The sequence below is a fragment of the Spermophilus citellus genome (genome assembly GCF_964194105.1).
Source record: "Spermophilus citellus genome assembly, chromosome: 9".
Classification (NCBI taxonomy): Eukaryota; Metazoa; Chordata; class Mammalia; order Rodentia; family Sciuridae; genus Spermophilus; species Spermophilus citellus.
In genome coordinates this window covers 101,867,016-101,885,309 of record NC_138191.1, presented here as the reverse complement: position 1 = coordinate 101,885,309, position 18,294 = coordinate 101,867,016, and the positions used below count along the sequence as shown (strand labels likewise).

Here is an 18,294-nt window from a genome sequence, read left to right as displayed (position 1 = left end):
TTACTCTATACATGAAACCTCAACAAATAATCTCAGATAACCTCAGCAAATAATCACAGGGTACTTAACACTATGCATGCCCTGTGCTAGATTCTTGAGGTGCAGAGTTGGTTCAGATATTGTCCCTTCCAAACTTTCCGGACACGGGTGGGCAAAGACATTCATGCTCACTGGCCCTCCTGCGCCTGTAGAAAGCAGTCACTTGTGCTCCATGCCCCACATCATGTCGGCCCACCTGATTTCAGTGCAGCATGGTGGACAGTTCCTTATGCACTTGACCAGCGTCCCTTATCATGTGGATCTCAGCTGTCTCAGAGATCAGCCTTGTAGAAAAGCAACCCGGAAGTAAGGGGGAATTTATGGCCACACTCAACTCTGAGGAATGCTTTTTACACAATAGCTAAGAAAGTCCTTAGAGGGGTGGAGGCCCTTTCTCCCTCAGTGGTAATTGGCTCATTAACCCACACTTTACTGATTTTTCTCCCTGCTCTCACTTCTGCCCCCTCCCTTACCTGTGTTTCCTGGTATCACCTGGGGAACTACTTGCCCTCATTCCACTCTCTACTTGTGTAAGAATCTAAGATACCATGGTAGGCATTACTAATGGATTTGTGAATGCAACAATGACATTCTGAGAAGGGAGAGGACGCTGCTGCAGGTAGAGAAATGACCTGCTGTTGATGAAGAAAGACACTGTCAACTCATTATCCATTTAAAATGAGAGACAGCTTCCAAGTGTATGCCAGGGTGTTGGTATGGCTGACTACCTTAGAAATGCTAAGCATCAGAGTAATGTGGCTGTGCTAGGAATAACAACTACCCTCTGTGAGACACTTCACTTGCTAGGGACTTTATTCATGTCATCTTATTTATTCTTCACAACCCTCCCATGATCAGGCATTGATTAATGCCATCTTACAAATGAGGAAACTGAGATCCAGAGAGATGGCTCAAGGTCACGTGTTGGCAGAGCAGGACTCGCAGCTGGGTCCATCAGACACAGAGTCCACGATCTTGTGCTCATATCTCTAAGTGAATCTATTACAACATCCATCAAGCATCCCAATTCTCCCCAAAATTATACTGCACATCCTTGAAACCCATGAGAAGGGGTGCAGGGCAGCCATGGCTGTCTGTGCAGTGAAGGTCTAGTAAATAATGCACAAGACTTTTATTATTAACCAACACTTAGATAAAACACAGTTTTATTTATTCTGTCTGGCAGATCAAATGTGCTCCAAAGGTACCTATTACACTGTGATGTTAATTAGGTCCGAAGTGCTGCACCTCTTGTATGCAAATTTCGCCATGTCACCTGCAGGTCTCATCTCTCCTGAGGTCTCTGGTTCAGCATCAGGTCTGAGGACAGAGAGAATCTTTGGAAGGCAGGAACCAGCACCCATGTTGCTGAGCTGAGTATGACACTCTATCTCTAAGAAAACTGAGAATTAGGGAGACTTTCCTAAAGTTATGTTGATGCCAGGAACAGGGTGGGATTAGATTCCAGATATTTTTCCTTCTACTTTGGGCTTTTTGTTTTCTTACTGTTGCTGGGAATAAACCCAGGACCTTGCACACAGGCATGTGCTCTACTGCTTAGTTATATCCCCAGGCTTCAGCTGGGGGCTTTTCTTAATGGATTATTTCTAGGCTTCCAAATTCCTGTCCCTTTCCCCACTGTGTGACACATGCAAAGTGCTTGCTTCTAGGAGAAACCCAGAGAACTTTAGTTCTTTCTCCCCACTACATCCATTTTTTCTGAAGTTCCTTTAAGTAATCCTCTGATTAAGGAAGAGCAATCATTCTTAATTCCATTCTACAGGTGAGGAAATTGAGGTTCAAAGAGAGGAGATGACAGCAGCTAATCAGGCTTAAAATCCGGCTTCTGAATTAGTACTTTTTTGAACAAACTGCATGGCCTCCCTAAGGATGAATGAATAAAAAAAATGAAAGAAGGAATGAATGAATATTAAGCTTACTAAAGAATGAATTAAATCATGCACTATTAATAAGGCTAAATGTCTGAAAGTTCCCACTCCATGCAACTGTTTTTCAAGAAAGTCAGAATCTCAAGCTCCTTGGAGTAACTCTGTGGGCCAGGGCAATGAAGTATTCATTTCACCACGATCATGCACACTACACTTTCAACCACCAACCAGCTCTCAGCCTAGTTTAGAGCAGGGCCTCAAAGAGTGCTTCTGAAATCGAGCAGCAATGAATACCCTGGAACCACTGGATTCCAGCACTTGGGGAGCAGTTTGGGGGAGGATTGGGAACATCATGAGCAGCATCTTTCCTCTTCGTAACACTGTACCAGGCATCATTTCCCAGCATTGAGTCAAAGCAAGTGGGAAGGAGAGAGAGAAAAACAGACAGGAACACAAGGCTGAAATGGAGGTAAGAGACCTCAGCAGGAGAACACCTGGGGATAGAAAAGGGGGTTTGTGTGGTGAGCTCCCCATCTCAGAGGGCCTGGCCCAGCAAGGATCAGCCTTCACTGACATTGGGAAAGAGGAGAGATGGCCCTGACATCCTGCCCGGCACAGTCCCAGGGAGACTGGGGCAGAGGGGGTGATCCATTAATATGGATGATATGTCAAGAAAGTAGACAGAATTTCAAATAGAAACTTAACCCAGGACCTCTGACTATGAGTTGATGTAAAAATGTGCTTAGAATCAATAATGATCTGTCATCTAAGACTCAGTAATGCACATACACAAACATCACAGCCATGCAAACTCATATATTTTCACACACAAATATAAAGAAGTTACTCATAAAAGATGCATACATGCTGCAAAATTACTAGTATACACACACACATTCACACACACACGCTCACATCCATCATAGTCATCTTTTTCACCTCTTCTAGTGCTCCTCTCCTTCTTTCCTTTTACTTTTCCTCTTTGTTTTTTCCTCCCACATATGCTCTTTGCCTTTAAAATGTCATGATTTCTTACACGGGCCTGTATGCTACGTTTTACTTCACTTTTCCCAGAAGTTTGAGGAGTTGCTTTTATTTGTGAATTTCTGAAGGAAAAGAAAGGGCTGTCAGCATCATAGCAATGTTTTGCTCCCAGCAGTCATCCCCCGTCTCCTCCATCCCCCTCATCCTCAGCAGAAGCAGAAATCAGTGCATGGCTACTTTCTCCCTGGTCTTGTGCTAGATCCTAGGGCCCTGGAAGTGAACAAGACTCCCCTTTTCCCTTCTCTACTCATCTGAGCCTCAGAACGCTGCAAAACTGAGTTGGGAAAGCAGAGCTGATACACAGGAAAAGTGAAATAGTACATTCGTAGCTAAGTATCAAATGACATGTCTGGACGATGGTTTTCTAGAAGCTCAGAGGAAGTGCTAACTATGAGGACCAGAGTAGCCAGGGAAGACTTCATGGAGGGGTCTTGAAGGGTAGGAATCAGAGCAGCAGATGGACAGATGCCTGGCAAACACAAATGTTTAGTAAATTTTGTTCAATTAATGAATGACAAAATATGCTAGGTTAAAAGCAGGACATGAATAAAATGGGAGCCTTTATGGGATCTCAGAAGAAGGGGAGAAAATACTGAGAAATATTTTTCAAAATACTATAACTTTCTCATGCATCCTTTCATTTGATCTTACAATATTCTTGGTTGAGGATTATGTCCCACATCAAAAAGTAAGAAGCTCTAGGGGGGTTGTGGTGAGCTCCCCATCTCAGAGGGCCTGGCCCAGCAAGGATCAGCCTTCATTGACATTGGGAAGCTCTAGGGTAACTCCATCCAGGGCAAGACATTCACTTTATGTCACTTGGCCATGAATTTTCACCCACAAATATAAAGAAATTACTCATAAAAGATGCACTCATAATGCAAAAAATACTAGTATGTATGCATGTGTGCATGCGCATGCCCGCGCGCGCACACACACACACACACACACACACACACACTCCAAGTCATCATAGACAATTTATCTCTTTCATTCTTCCTAGTATCTCTCCACCCTGCTTTCTATTTTTCTCTCCCATAGATGCTCTTGGCTTTAAAATGTGAGAATTTCCTACATGGGCCTGTAAGTGAAGATCACTTCATTTTCCCAGAAGTTCAAGGGGTTGTTTTCATTGTGTATTAGGGCTGGCAGCAGAACCCAAGTTCCTAAAGTCTCATCTTTAAATTTGTTTGACTTTACAATCTGGATCTTGGGTGTCAGGGGTAGGAGTGGCTTGGAGAAGAGAAGGGGAAGTCTTTGGGATATTTAGTTCGGAAAAAGCTCTGCAGCTGGTCTGCTTTATAATGCAGGAACAGAAGGAGGCAGGCCATTGTTTATTCAGATAATCACCTGAGTAAATAATGGATAAACAGATTAACAAGCACAGCACAGGAGCACACAGGGAAAGGAAGCTGGGCCTCCTCAGCACCCCTCATCCTTACCCCTTGGAATGACATCTCTCTAGTTGCCACAACTGAGGGGAGCCCCCAACCCTGCCTGTTAAGACAGTCCTTTCTGGCACTTGTTTCAAAGGAAGAGACTCAGGCATGGAGGACATGCAGGGACATCCAGCTGCTAAGGAGAACGCCTAAAGCCAGACTCAGGAGAATAAGGCAAAATGAGGTCTGTACAGGAACAAAAATGAACCAGTGAGCTTCCTGAGGCAGGGCTTTTTATAACCAGCATTAAATATTTATTGTCCTGTCAATCTTAGGACTGTACACACAAAGGTGGAGGGGGAAATGGAAAGAACGTGAGCGCTGGAGTCTGATGACATCCCGGCTCCTCTACTCACAGGCTGATTTTGGTCAGATTCCTTAGTTTCTCTATGCTTCTATTTTCTGATCAAGAAAATAAAGAGAATAATGCCCATTTCATGGGGTTGTGATGGAGATTGTAGGGAATCATATAAAACCAAGCAACCAGTTTAGGGCCTGGAGCCACATAGGCACTCAGTCAGGGCTGAGCTGCAGCAGCAATAGCAGCAGTGCAGAGGCAGATCAGCGGCAGCAGCAGTGGTCGCAGTGGCATAAACTGTACTAGTGGTAGCATCAGATTAGCAGTAATAGCAGAAGCAACAGCAGAGATTGTAGTAGGGGACTGGGTAGGGGAGCAATGGTAGCATTAGTACATCAGCCATAGTAACAATACCACAGGTAGTAGTAGCAACAGTACTCCTAGTATTAGCAATACGCTAGCAGTAGTAACAGTAGCAGCAGCAGTGTTAATGTTAGTAGTAGGAGCAGCAGAGGAAAAAGTGATAACCATGCCAGGAACAGTAGTTGTCTTTACTGTTACAGGTCAAATAGGCCAATCGCCTTGGGCTCTGAGAAAGAATTTGCTCTTCATAAAGGATTAAGGAAATCCATCTCCTCCATCTCTTTATGGAGACTGCAGCCTTGAAGATCATCCAGAACTTCTGACTTGAAGTCTAAAGCACATTGCCATCCCTTGCTGCTTTCACACTGTGTGGAAACTTAATTCTGTAGGTAAGGGTAGCCTGGAAGAACTCTGAGAGTAGAATGTCCCAGAGAGGTCAGTGCTTGGAAAGATGGATCTGTAATTAGGATTCAGTTATCAATGTGAGGTCAGGATGAAATTTGGAGTTGGAGATTTATTTATTTTTCTTCTGCTGTATTTACTGAGTGCCTTTGACCTGTCTGGAACTGTTAGGTGCTATATGAGATCAGTAAAACTCAGTCTCTCTTCTCATCTAAATTAAATGTTAGTAGAGGAGGTATAGTCATCTGAGTAAATAATGGGTAACTAGATTAATGAGCAAAGAGAAGGAAGCAATTAATGACAACTGCTGATAGGGGGAGGTCACGGAGCTGGGATGTGGGATCTGAATCTTGGATGATGAGAAGACTTTATTTAAGGGGAGAAGGAATGGTGGATGGAGATGAGAGAGACTGAGCAGGCAGAAACAGTTAGATTTGGTAGAGGTCTGAAAGATACAAAAGTGGGATGATACCCAGGCTCCTGGCTTGAGCAATTGTTTTGAAAGAGGTACCAAAACATAGAGTTCTGTGTTACGGATGTTCTTGTAGATACAAAGGAAATAATGGGTTACTGGGAGAATATCAGGAGGCAGGAAGGTCAATTAGGGGCCATTCCGGCAATCCATGTAGCAGATGACGGTGGGAGTAGATAGGAGTTAGAACATAGGAAAGTGGAGGAAGGAAAATGAATAGCAATCCTCTAGGCATTACTGACCCATTTCAGAGATGGGGAAAGTAAACTTTGCTCTAAACAATTCATAAGACAATTAGCAAGTAGCGAGGCTGAAATTAAAACTCTGGTCTGAATGACTTCAGATTCTCTCCATAATACTGCTTGAGGATAGACGCATCTCAGAGGTAGAAGCAATGGGCCTTGGTGACTGGCCAGTTGTGTGAGAAGCTGGTGAGAATGAGTTAGGACAGTGACAAGATTTGAAGCCTGGCCAGCTAGTGGGAGAAAAGAGGACATTAACCAAGACAGGTGATGCTGAGGAAGAAAGCAGGTTTGGACTTAAGATTGGCACGGGGTCAGTCCAAAATAGGTCCCAGGTCTTGAGGAGACAAGAAAATTTTAAGCATTAAAGAGCTGTAACAGGGATGAGATTCTGAGGCTTGAGATTAAACCAAGGGCTGGGGATGTGGCTCAAGCGGTAGCGCGCTCGCCTGGCATGCGTGCGGCCCAGGTTCGATCCTCAGCACCACATACAAACAAAGATGTTGTGTCTGCCGAGAACTAAGAAAAAATAAATAAATATTAAAAAAAGAGAGATTAAACCAAGACAGGCAAGAGAGCCAGTGGGCTGTGGCGGAGTAGAGCTGTGCCCAGGCCCCGTCCTAGTTACTTACTGGCTGTGAACCACGGGCAAGGAACTTAATCTCGCTGATCTAAGCTTCTTCTGCAGAGTGAGGAAATCAACCCTGAGCTCTCACACCTTGAGTTCGGGGAGAATGGGAATTGCTGATAGTGGTGAGGATGCTTTGGGGAGGTCCTGAGTTTTAGCTGGTGGAGCACTTTGGTATGAGTACTCTATAAAGACTGTGGCTGAGATGTTGCAAGCCCCTGGAAAACAGCACTGAAAGACCCTGTTGTATATACTGGTCAGATTTGTTTGCTGCTGTTTCAATAAAATGTAATATCTTGTGGGGACATATCCCCCTTTGTCTTTCTAGTCTTGTCAATTCTGCTTCACTTCCGGCTGGGTGAATACTGGATCCAATACTGTCTTCCTGTCTTTTCCAAGTCCCAACTTACAATGCCTCTTTTGTCTCCCTCAAGGGTAGAGGACCTCTGGGCAACCCTGTCCCCATCATTTGCTCATTCTACACTCAGTGATCTTGAACTCTGCTACAGGACCTGAGCTAAGTACTGAGGCCACAAGTATGAACAAAACCAAGATCCCTGGCCTGACACTGATCCCTAGGGCAACCAACAGTTTTATAGACACCTTTTTTTCACTCCTGTTCTCTACTGAAGATGTGTTCATACTTCTTTTTTTTTTTTTATTGGTTGTTCAAAACATTACAAAGCTCTTGACATATCATGTTTCATACATTAGATTCAAGTGTTCATACTTCTAAGAAAAGAGATTAACCATGCAAGTGAGACATAGGGCAGGGGTAGGGATGGTTTTGGGGGTAAAAGTGCTACTCTGTTCCAGGTATTTTATTGATGTTATCAGATTTAATCTTCTCCATAACTGTAGGAAATTACATTGATCATTCCCATCTTGCAGATGAGGATCCTGTCTGACCCCTGGTGCATCATTGGCTGAGCTGAGCCATAGGGGAAAGGGCTTCTAACCTTAATGCCCTAAAAAAGTGCTCAAGAAACAGGGATTAAGAAGAATTCTGAACAATTGAGGGCACAGCAGGCTCAGGTCATATAATCCAGAAGGAGGGAGTGATGATGAGTCTGAGCTAGATTACCTGTCTGGGGTCAGTCACCCAGGGCAGGCCAGAATGGGCCCTGCAATGACTTTATCTTGCGGAACTTCCAGGGGTCTTGGAAGATCTAGAAGCTCTGAGTGACACATGACAAATGGGCCTCTTGACCAAACCCTACATCTGGAGGGCTGAGGTGTGCCCAGAAGGAACCCAGCTGTGTGGAAATGAGAGATGGAAAAAAGCAGCAGGTTCCAACAGATTCTGAAATCCTTCCATGGTTTCCTGAGCCTGGACACTCACATGGTCCCTTCCCCTCTTCCTATCCAGTATTACCTCTAACTGGTGCCACTGTTTTATTGTTATTTGCTCTTTTTTTTTTTTTTTTTTTACTCTTTTGACCTGACTAGACTTGGAGTCAATGGAGAAGGCCTAGTGTGGGGTAGTGGAAAGGTAGTGTTTCCATTGGGTTCTCACTGGGCATAGGAATGCAAACAACGGATTTTACCTTTAGGATTCTCAGCGTTTTTGCCTGGGAAATGTAGAAAGTGATACTCACCTCTTCAGCCTGTTGGGAATATGAAATAAGACAGTGGATACAAGGACCTCTAGCACAGTACCTGGAATATACTATATGTTCAATAAATATTTTGTAGGTGTATGGATTGCTGCTTTACACCCTACCCTGCCACAGTTGGTTCCACTGTTTCTATTTAGGAAAGTAAGTTGGGATTCTCTATGGCAGACCTCAGCTGTATCAGCTGAATTACAGTGAAGGGTACAAGCTCATCATGTGCCCTCTCCTGCTGTCCCCATTCAAAAGGAAATAGGGAAAGCTCCTCGCTAAAGCCCCCCTCCTTCTGCTGAACAATAAGCATCAGCAGCAGCACTGGGTGGCCCTGCCTCTTCTGTGATGGACTTCGGCAGCACAGATACATAGTGGCCTCCAGCTTGTCCATCAAGGTAAATAGAACTTTAGTCCTGTCTCTGATCCTCTGAACTAATACAGAGCAAAACCAGCACTGTCTGGGTATGAAGAATTGTGTGAGAACCATGCAGAGACCTGGCATCTTCCTCCTGTCCCCTTCCCACTCTTCTTTTTGCATAATTGGGTAGACTAGAAGGTAAGCTGCAGCGCCCCCTGCTGGGGCTTGGAGGACCAGCGGTCTCCTGCTGCTCACCAGACAGCTCAGTGCCGTCTTCCACCTCAGGGCTGAAAATCTTTTCTCTCTAGCTTGATGTCACAGGTAATAGCCTTGTCCAAGAAAGTTAAGGAGGAAGTAGAAGGTCAAGGCCACTGAAAGGGCCACCAACAACCTCTAGTTTCTTGAGTACTCTTTCCTTTCTGCTCTGCTAACGTGGAGAGGCAGACAGATACTATTGCAAACAACACAAAATCTGCCTTATTGCTGTGCATTAGTAGAGTCCATATGCTGTAATCCAGAGACACTTAATGTTGCTGTATCTAAAGATACTTTAAAAGATACTTTTTATACTGGACACACCATCCTCTGACATCTAAAAATGTAACCTCCTGCCTCATGTCATTTCTCTCCAGAGTCATAGAGTAGGAGTGAGCTACAGAGCAGCCCAGCTCCCAATCCAGTATCCCCTAGAGAAGGAACACAACCCTCACCATTTTCTCCATCACAGATGGCTATTCAGACTCTGGTTACATGACTCTGGTTACATACCTCTGGTGATGGGGAGCCCACGGGTCTTCCAAGGGAGCCCATCCAGTGGTTGGCAACTCTAATTGCTAGAAAGCTTTCCTGAAACATCCTGAATAGAAATTTGTCTTATTGAGACTCACTCCCTGGATTTGGTTATTATTGCCTCTTGGCACCAGAACAAATTTTCTTCTTTTGTCCCATGGTGTCCCTCTAACTTTGTAGAGATGGTGGTCTTACTTTCCCACTCCTATTCTTTCTTCTTCTTATTATTATTTTTTAATCTCAAGGATAAATAATTCCCATCTCCTTGTCTATTTCTAGTGGGAAATGACTTTCAGACACCCATTCTGGTCACATTTCAAGGAATCCTGTGTGTCATTCAGTGAGCACATACTTTTTTTGACTAATATTCCCAATACCTAAGTTCATTAAATCTTCTTCTACTATAGGAGGTAGACATTACTGTGACTATCTCACAGGTGAGGAAACTGAGATCCATAGCTGTTAAATAACTTGCCTAAGATCACACAGATATGAAGAGATAAAACCAGGGTCTGGGTTCAGAATTAGGACTTAGAGGTGCCTGTCCCCAAGTTTTTGCTCTTATGCCACTAGCATCTGTGCTATCTGTGGCCCATGGTCTAATTATCAATGCAGTTTTTAAAATAGGGGGACCATATGTGGTCATGACATATGGATGAGGCCTGGATAGGGAAAAATAGATCTATACTATCATCTCTCTCATTTTATGCAGCTGGCTTCTGTTTGTGCTATCTAAACGGATGCTATCATTTCCTAGAGATAGTCAATTATAAGCCCCAGGACTCTGACACAGGAACTGCTGGACATTCAAATCTGACTGTTCTTCTTATCTTAATGACAGAGTCCCTGACTGCAAAGTGAGGGTCACTCTAGTGGGTGGGTTGACTGGTTTTTGAGGGGGTTTTTACCTAAAGGGAAAGGTGCCGAGAACACTCAGAGGATCAGAAGCTGCACAAACCCCACTTTATTCATGTTCCTCTGAGCCATAGGGGGAAAAAAAAACCCAGGGGAGAAGCTGTATATACAACACGACATTTATAGCCAACTAACATATGGTTCTTTGTTATCATTTCTGAAAACCAACATGCAAAAGGAGAACAGGCTTTGCTCTTCCGGTTTTTTTTTTTTTTTTTTTTTTTTTGCAACAAACTCCAAAAATCTCCAACACAAAGGGAGAGAATGCTTAACTGAAGCTTTGTGCTAAAGGCCCTATCTCCCTGGAGCTCCCTTCCTCTCCCTATCTCCTAATCCTCATTTCCAGGAGGTCATTTTAATTAGCAGACTGTCATGGTGACTCAGCCTGCTGCTTCCCACAGACAGGAAGGGAGCAGACTCCCCCGACCCATTCATCATACAAAGGCACTTTACTCTTTAGAAAAATGCATAATATTTAGCTTGCTCCACTTTGGGAATTGCTGCCGCTGTTGTTTTATTTTATCATTCATACCTGCCTGGGGGTGCATTCTTTTGTTTTTGGTGTCTCCCTTATCTGGCAATTGCCTTTTCCTTGTGCAGATTATCAATGCCCACCTCTTGGGGGCTGGGCTTGATCCCTGTCTCTAGGACTTGGAGACCTTAACGATAATAGGTCTTTTGGAATGAATGATTTTATATATATATATAAAATTTTTGTCTTCACAGCTTAAGTTTCAATCAAACTACACAAGAGTGAGAAATAGCTCTCTTGGAACAGTTTTGTGTGAAGTTGCATGCTGGGGTTTGGGGGAATCAGAAAGCATGTGGCTTAGAGAGACAGTGACCATAAAGCTAAGATCACCTTGATTTCAAAAATTCTGTCCCATTGTTCCCAACAGTACCTCTGCCTTTGGCTTGCCTGTGTTGTTGCTATTGTCTTGGATCAGAAAATACGGGCACTACTTTTCTAAAGCTGTAAACTCCTGTGACCTATTTTAAAAGCAAGCCATCTATAGTAACTACATGACTTTAAAAGGTAAAGGGGCTTCCAAAGAACTGACCTGAGATGTGTCAAACCTCTTAAGAGGGATGTATAGGTTTTCCTCATCCTGTGAGGATCTCTGTGTTGTGGAAAATAGCATCTGTGTTTGTCTGGTCCCAGTTTCCTATTTTGTTCAGCCTTGAGCTGAAGGCTCACAAACGATTTCCCACTGGCAGAAGGGAAAAATCAATGATGAAATTTCTCTTTTTTCCCTTCTCTTTCTCTAGCCTATGCTTTATCCCATAAATCCTTGTCTTGAAAACCAGAGAAGAGTGCCCCAGCAGGAAATTCACGCTCCTGCCCCCACAAAACCTCGGGGGCCTCCAGTCTTTAAAAGGGGTTTGAAGGGTCTTTGTGGTTCACTGAGCTCTTCTTGTCCCCTTTGCCGTTGGGGTAGTTGCTGGCCGAGCCCCGAACGAATGGGTGCTTGTAGGGAGGGGGCTTTTCTTTCCTGCAAAGGGGGAGATAACAGAAAGAGAAGACAGCACATATACACACTGAAATGCAATCGTCACTGTGCATGTCTATCTCCCCATTGGACCGTGACCTCTCAGGAGCAGTGCCCTTGTCAACCCCTACTCTGTGACAGCAGCATCCATCTCAGAGCCTGGTTCAGAGCAGGCAGTAGACCAACTTATGCCTGTGAGATGGATGGATGGACAGATGGACAAATGGGTAGATGGACGGATGGGTGAATGAATAGATGGATGGATGGGTGGATGGATGGACAGACGGATGTTTGCACTGTGTTGTGCTGGTTCTGGAGAAAACTCAGCTGATCTACAGCTTTGATTCTTCTACTTTTCTACTCTGATTCTAACTCATCCAGCCCATTCCATGATGCGATGGGGATGGGCACATAGAAAAGATATACTTTGAAATTTTAGGAGGATGTCAGTAGAGTTAAGGTGACTGTCTTGGGGTCCCTAGTATGTGGAAAACCCCCAGACCCTTGTAAGAAAAAGAATTATGGCTTAGGTGGGGCGGGGACCTCATTCCTTACAAGACATCAAGGGCTTCAGAATCCCTTTTTCATTTGTCAGCATTGCCTAATTGTCGAATTTTATAATGTCTACCTTCCTGATATGCTTGGGGGATCTTGAAGAACAGAGAGGTGTCTGCTCATCCCTGTTTCCCAGCACTCAATGTCCAGCACCCAGGGCCACGTGCTTGACTCTACTGTTCCATACTTTCACGGTCTGCTTTGCTCACAATGAGTTCCTAGTGAGCAGGGGCCAAGCTTGATTCATTTTTGCATCTTTTCTGATGTGGTGCCTTGTGTATTATGTTTTTGACTGATAAACAGATGTGATATTCATTTAGTAGTTGGACTAAGATTTACTTCCTGGGGGAAAAGTGGGTTTTTGAGCCCAGAAGAAGTGATCCGAATTCCCAGGTTGGCTTTGTTCGAGAGGTGCGATCCTGAAATTCTTCTCTGAGCTTCATTTGTAAAACGAGAATAAAATATTCCAACCTTTCAGTAGTATTGGGAGGTTAAGTGAGATAATATGAGAAGAGTCTCCCCTTTTCTACAGTAATTTACAAACATGTGGTGCTGGGTATGGTCTGACAGACTCAGGAGGGGACTTGACATTGATGCTGTTCAAGTTGCTTACTGTTTAGTAGAGGAGATAACTGTGCAAAGTAAATGCAAGAAATAATAAACAGAAATTGGTAAATTCCATATATGGGGAGTGTCTTGGGCTAAGTTTGAATTAGGACTGAAGAAGTTTTCTTATGGGCCATCACGGTCATAATCTGTCCCTGGAATCCCCATTTTCCTTCAAAGCTGATGGCTCACATATTGGGTCAAGTTGGAGTAGCTGGCAACATGCCCTAACATAGCTCCCTACTGGGAAGCCAGGCTGCCTGAAACTTAGGCTCACTGAAGACCTCGCTCTTGCAGTGAGGCTGTCTAGGGTAACTGAGGTACCTCCAGACATCTCTTTGGGTCCTGCTTCTTGACCTCTCACACCCTGGCTCCCAATGTGGAATGCTCTCTCTTCCCTTCCATTCCGTCCATCTAAATTCTTCATGTCCTTCAAAACCAAGTTCAAACTTCACTTCCTCTCTGAAGCTCTCTTGGGATGTGCCTATCAGGTGCCAAAGACTTGCCAGATTACAGTGGGAGAGTATTATGTGTTTGGACCTCACTTTTCTCTTCTATAGTAAAAGAGATTGAGGAGATGATTTCTGGATTTTTCTTTGGTTCTATTATCTTCTGTCCAGTTATATTCAGGAGTCAATCTATGCTAGCACTGCACTATGCACTGAGGTCACAGAAGTGAACAACACTGCTTCTCCAGGAGAGGCCTGACTAGTGGAGAAGGCGGACAAGCAGGATGCCAGGATGGTCCCACAAGGATGCACCCTGCTAGAGGCATGTACAGAATGTAGCCAGGAGCTCACAGAGGAAGCAGCTCTGCCTCAGGTGAAGAAGAGGACAGGGAAGCAGGCAGTGTGACATTTGGACTAAGTTTTGAAAGCTAAGTAGGAGTTCACCATCCACAAGATAAAAGGGAGAACATTCCAGGAAGAGGGAAAAGAATGAACAGCTAACTTATCCAGGATGAAAAGCAGGGCATGAAATGGTAGAAAGCACATGCTCACAGGGGTAGGGGCATGAAAGCAGGCAATAAATGAAATTTCAAATATAGGCCAAGGTCTTGAAAAGCATGAAGGGAAGTTGAAATGTTAGTCTGAAGGTAATGGGGAGCCATGGAAGGTTTCTGAGAGGGCATAATCAAACACATAGTTAAGTGCTTACTGTAGTCTTCTCAGTAGTGTTACATTTGCACATCTGCATGCCTTTTTCCTCCTGATAGGTGGGGCTAACTATAAGCCTCCAGCACTCAGCACAGGGCCTGGCACATGACAGACTCCAGTGCACTGAGTAGCTGGATTCCTCTTCACACACATATGTACACACCATGACCTCAGCTTGCAGCCGCTCTCCCAGTCAGGCACTGGGCTGAGCCCACTTTATCCTCAGAGACCAGCCCACCCTCAACACTTAGGCTCTGTCTACCCACAGAAGCACAATTGGTCTGTCCATTTTTCCAAAATTATCCTCCTTGATGGGGCATTTGGGGCTTTAGCTCTAGGATTGTTGTTGTGATCAAAATGCATGGGGAGGTCTCAGCTCTGGTCATCAACGCTGTGTCCCTGAGCCTGCTGTCCCTCCCCAGGGCCCTGTTCTGAAGGGCAGCCCAGCACCAAGGATGCCAACCGGCTTCCACCAGCGTGTGGGTGGAAAGTGACATCTTGTAATTATCCATAGAGATGGGAGAAAACAAAGATTAATTTTGAGTCAAAACATGTAATTTTCCTTTAAAGCCAGAACTGCTCTTTTACTTAAGCTATTTGATGCTTGGGTGGAAAATAATACAAAAAAAGGAAGAAGTATTCAAATCCCAAATTAGAGCTCAGAGCCTTATATTTCTGAGAATTCATTCTTAAAGGGTTACCAACCAATTTAGAGCTAAGTGGTGTTCATAGTTTGTTAGAGAAGGAGGTGTGGGGTTAGGAAAGGGAGTTAATTGTCCTTTCTTAATTTAAGGGTGGCTGTATTTACCTCGAGTCTTCGAGGCTGTGGACTAGTGAGGAAAGAGCTCTCCAGCTTTTTTCTAAACAGAGCTCCACAGCTCACAGAAAGGAGGTGCTGGTGCCCTGAGCAATTGAAATGTGAGCCCTGAGAACTCGCCTGCACCCTTTTGACCCAGCTTCAAGCTCCCTAAAGAACAGCATCTCCAAGAGCTCCTTCCCCACCCATCCATGCACATTAGACTTCAGGGAAGTTCTGGGCTCCAGGCCTGACTCTGACCCCAGGACCCTGAATAGCCTCTGCTCCCTGGGCCTCAAGGTCCTCATGGGTATCATGAAGAGTGAGGTGCTTGCTAAAGTCTCCCTGAGTGTCAGCTCCAGGTCCCTGATGGAAGACCATGCAACATGCCAGAAAATGTGGTTCAGGATCAAGGTGATTTTGATTTAGGTAGGCTGACAGAGGACCTGAAAGAGATAATCCCCAAATTAACTTGTAAATGAGATTCCGAGTATTCTTTTTGCGTTTTATAAAGCTTTAAAACTTTTAAGATCTTTAACTAATCAAGAATGACTTCTAAGAATGAACTGAGCACTTTTCTCTGGAGGTGAGCCCCTCAAAGACAGGGTCAGGCTGCAATCATATTCAACTCTGTCTAGCTCCCGCCCTGCCAGGAGCCTGGCATGAAGGGCTATCTTTCCTAGGTGAATGAGTGAATATATTCATGTATGCTCAGGGCAGGGTAGGCACTGTAGGGGCACAGAGAAGAAACAGAGGTGATATTCCTGCAGGAGTTTTTAATACCCCAGGACGGGGGCACAGGACTGCAAAGTGTGTGAGTAACCTGAGGTGGGGCCTCATCTGAGCATACGTCCTTCAGGCTCTATGTGGACCTGGGTTTCAGAGAAGGTGGGTCCTGAGATATCATCAAGACCAACCAAATAGGTCAAGGGACTTGTCCTAGGTCACCATGAGCTGGGACTGCAACATAGAAATGAGAGGAGATGAAAATAGTTTTTGAGCATCTATTAGCTGCTGGGCATTCTACTATGCTTGCATCTCATCTTCAAAACCATCTTGAAAGTTTCTTCATTTAGTAGATAGAGAGAAAAAAAGCTTCAAGAGGCCAAGGAACTTGTCTAAGATCCCATAGCTCCTATAAACCTGAGAGATTTGAACCTGCACTGATGAACCTCCACATGAGATAAAATTTAGATGGTTCTGGAACCATAGAAACCTAGGACCAAACCCTGGCTCTGCTAAAAAAAAAAAAAAAAAAAAATCTTTGACCTTGGGCAATTCTCTTCACCTTTCTGAGCCTCCATTTCCTCATTTGTAAGATTGGAAACAGAATGCCTAAAAGGAATAAATAAGATGCTTTCCATAAAGTACTTCATATAAAAAATAACAGTAATTTTTTTTAATTAATGACAGAGTAGGGAGGAAGGTACATCAGTGCTAATGTCTGAGGCACTAAAATATATGGGCGAGGTCACTGGAAAGGAGTGACCTCGCAGGAGGTGACCTGGCAGGAGTGGGGAGTTGAATATCACCATGTCCTTCCAGGAGATTGGGCCACTAAGTAAGTAGGAAATGAGGCCCAGAGGTAGGGCAGGGTCGGCCCATTCTAGATGCCATTGGATTCACTGCTCACTGGGCTCTCCACCAGTAGGCATGGGAACACCCGGAGCCTTTCCCTAAGACAACATGGAGATTTCCCAGCCGTCTTTCCTCACTGAACCTGCAAGTTAGCCCCCCCAGAGGACCCGAGGAAGGATTTCTGAGGGTGTGTCCTTGTTAGCCCCAAACCTCCAAGTCTATGTGAATGGGACTATGGTGTAGTGTCGGGATATATGAACACCTGGCACTGTGCTGGGTGCTTTATTGTAGATGTCACATGAGTCTGAAGTGTGTGCCACTGTACCCACTTTACAGATGAGGCACCCAGACCAACTTAGAGCAGGGACTGACCTCAGATGCCCAGCACCACCCAGCCTTGTGGATTACCGTGTTAGTCCCAGAAATGCGACCACCTCCTCCCTGTCTGAAACAGGGTGTCAATAGAGTGCATTGTCATGCCAACTGTCTGGGGACCTGGGGCTCAGAACTGTAGGACTCGCTTCACTGAGGATCATTGGGACCAACCAGGTGAGCCAAGGGCCTCGTCCTGGATCACCTGCGGCTGGTTGGAAATCTGAAGCTACAACCCAGAATCTGAAGGAGGAGAGACTTAGTGATATTTGTGTTCAGGAATATGCTCTTTGGATTCATGGGCTCTGTGGCAAGGCTGGGGCTAGCTCTCCTGTGGTACAGGTGGGAAAAGAAGAAGAGGGTAAAGGAAGCCAGCACCAAGACTCCAGCCTGACTGCTCTGCTGTGCCACTTACCGCAGCCTGGGCACGGGAACTGCCATCTTCTCCACCAGAGGGTTCAGCCGGTAATAATCCAGAAACGTTCTTGCCACGTTCCTCCCCAGCTTCATATCTGCAGGCATGTGTGTTAAGGAGTGACTTCAAGGAGAAACTGAGACTGAGTGAAAAGGGGACTTGTGACAAAAAATGACAACAGCAACTAAGGCAAGTAATACCACTCACTTTTCTAAGGTTTGAGTTTGTTCTGTCTTTTCAGATCCTCGACAAATGGCGATCACTATTAAATGATCTATTATTAAATGGTAATCACTATTGTTATTCTCACTTTATAGATAAGGACATTAAAGTGCACAAAATGCACAAAATTTAAGTAATTTGCGTAAGAACACAGAAATGGGAAGGGGAGGCTCTAGGACAGGGTCTGGATACCCTTACCTCAAAGTCTGTGCACAGAGCTTTGAGATGAACAGCAGCCCTTTTGAAATCACTGGGCTTCCCTGGTCTGATTTCAAGTGTCTCAGGATGAAGTCAGATGAGCGAGGCCCAAGGGCAAGAGAACCTTTATTGCATTTAGATCAGAGTTTACCTGACCTTCAGAGATTAGTCAGTCATCTGCTTCAGTAATCTCAAGTACAATGGTAAAACCCTTTGACTCTAAATGATATCCCCATTCCACCTTGAAATGCAAGGATAAGGATTTATGACCAACTTATTAAAGCATAAACTCCCCAGGGAAGGGGAAAGGGCCAATTCCATATTGACCATTAACACACTAGTAGGAATCGGTACAACAATCATCTCTTCAACAGCAGAGTATCTGCCCTGCGCATCCTCTCTTGCATCTCTGGGTTCTCT

At 44.6% G+C, this 18,294-nt stretch overlaps 1 protein-coding gene across 2 annotated transcripts in view; it reads right to left on the bottom strand.

The window, feature by feature from the left end:
• Nucleotides 1–1,250: 1,250 nt before the first annotated feature.
• AGBL4 (AGBL carboxypeptidase 4) overlaps nucleotides 1,251–18,294 on the bottom strand; it is a gene marked incomplete at both ends in the record, with an annotated part of 1,419,693 nt that continues 1,402,649 nt past the window's right edge. The window contains 2 exons of one of the 2 annotated variants that reach the window (XM_081307152.1): nucleotides 1,251–1,359; nucleotides 17,455–17,551. In XM_081307152.1, the coding sequence (XP_081163278.1) occupies nucleotides 1,251–1,359; nucleotides 17,455–17,551 (206 nt within the window). Of the gene's footprint in view, nucleotides 1,360–11,857; nucleotides 11,979–17,454; nucleotides 17,552–18,294 lie in introns of those variants that run through there. The other variant, XM_081307151.1, reaches the window with a different exon arrangement.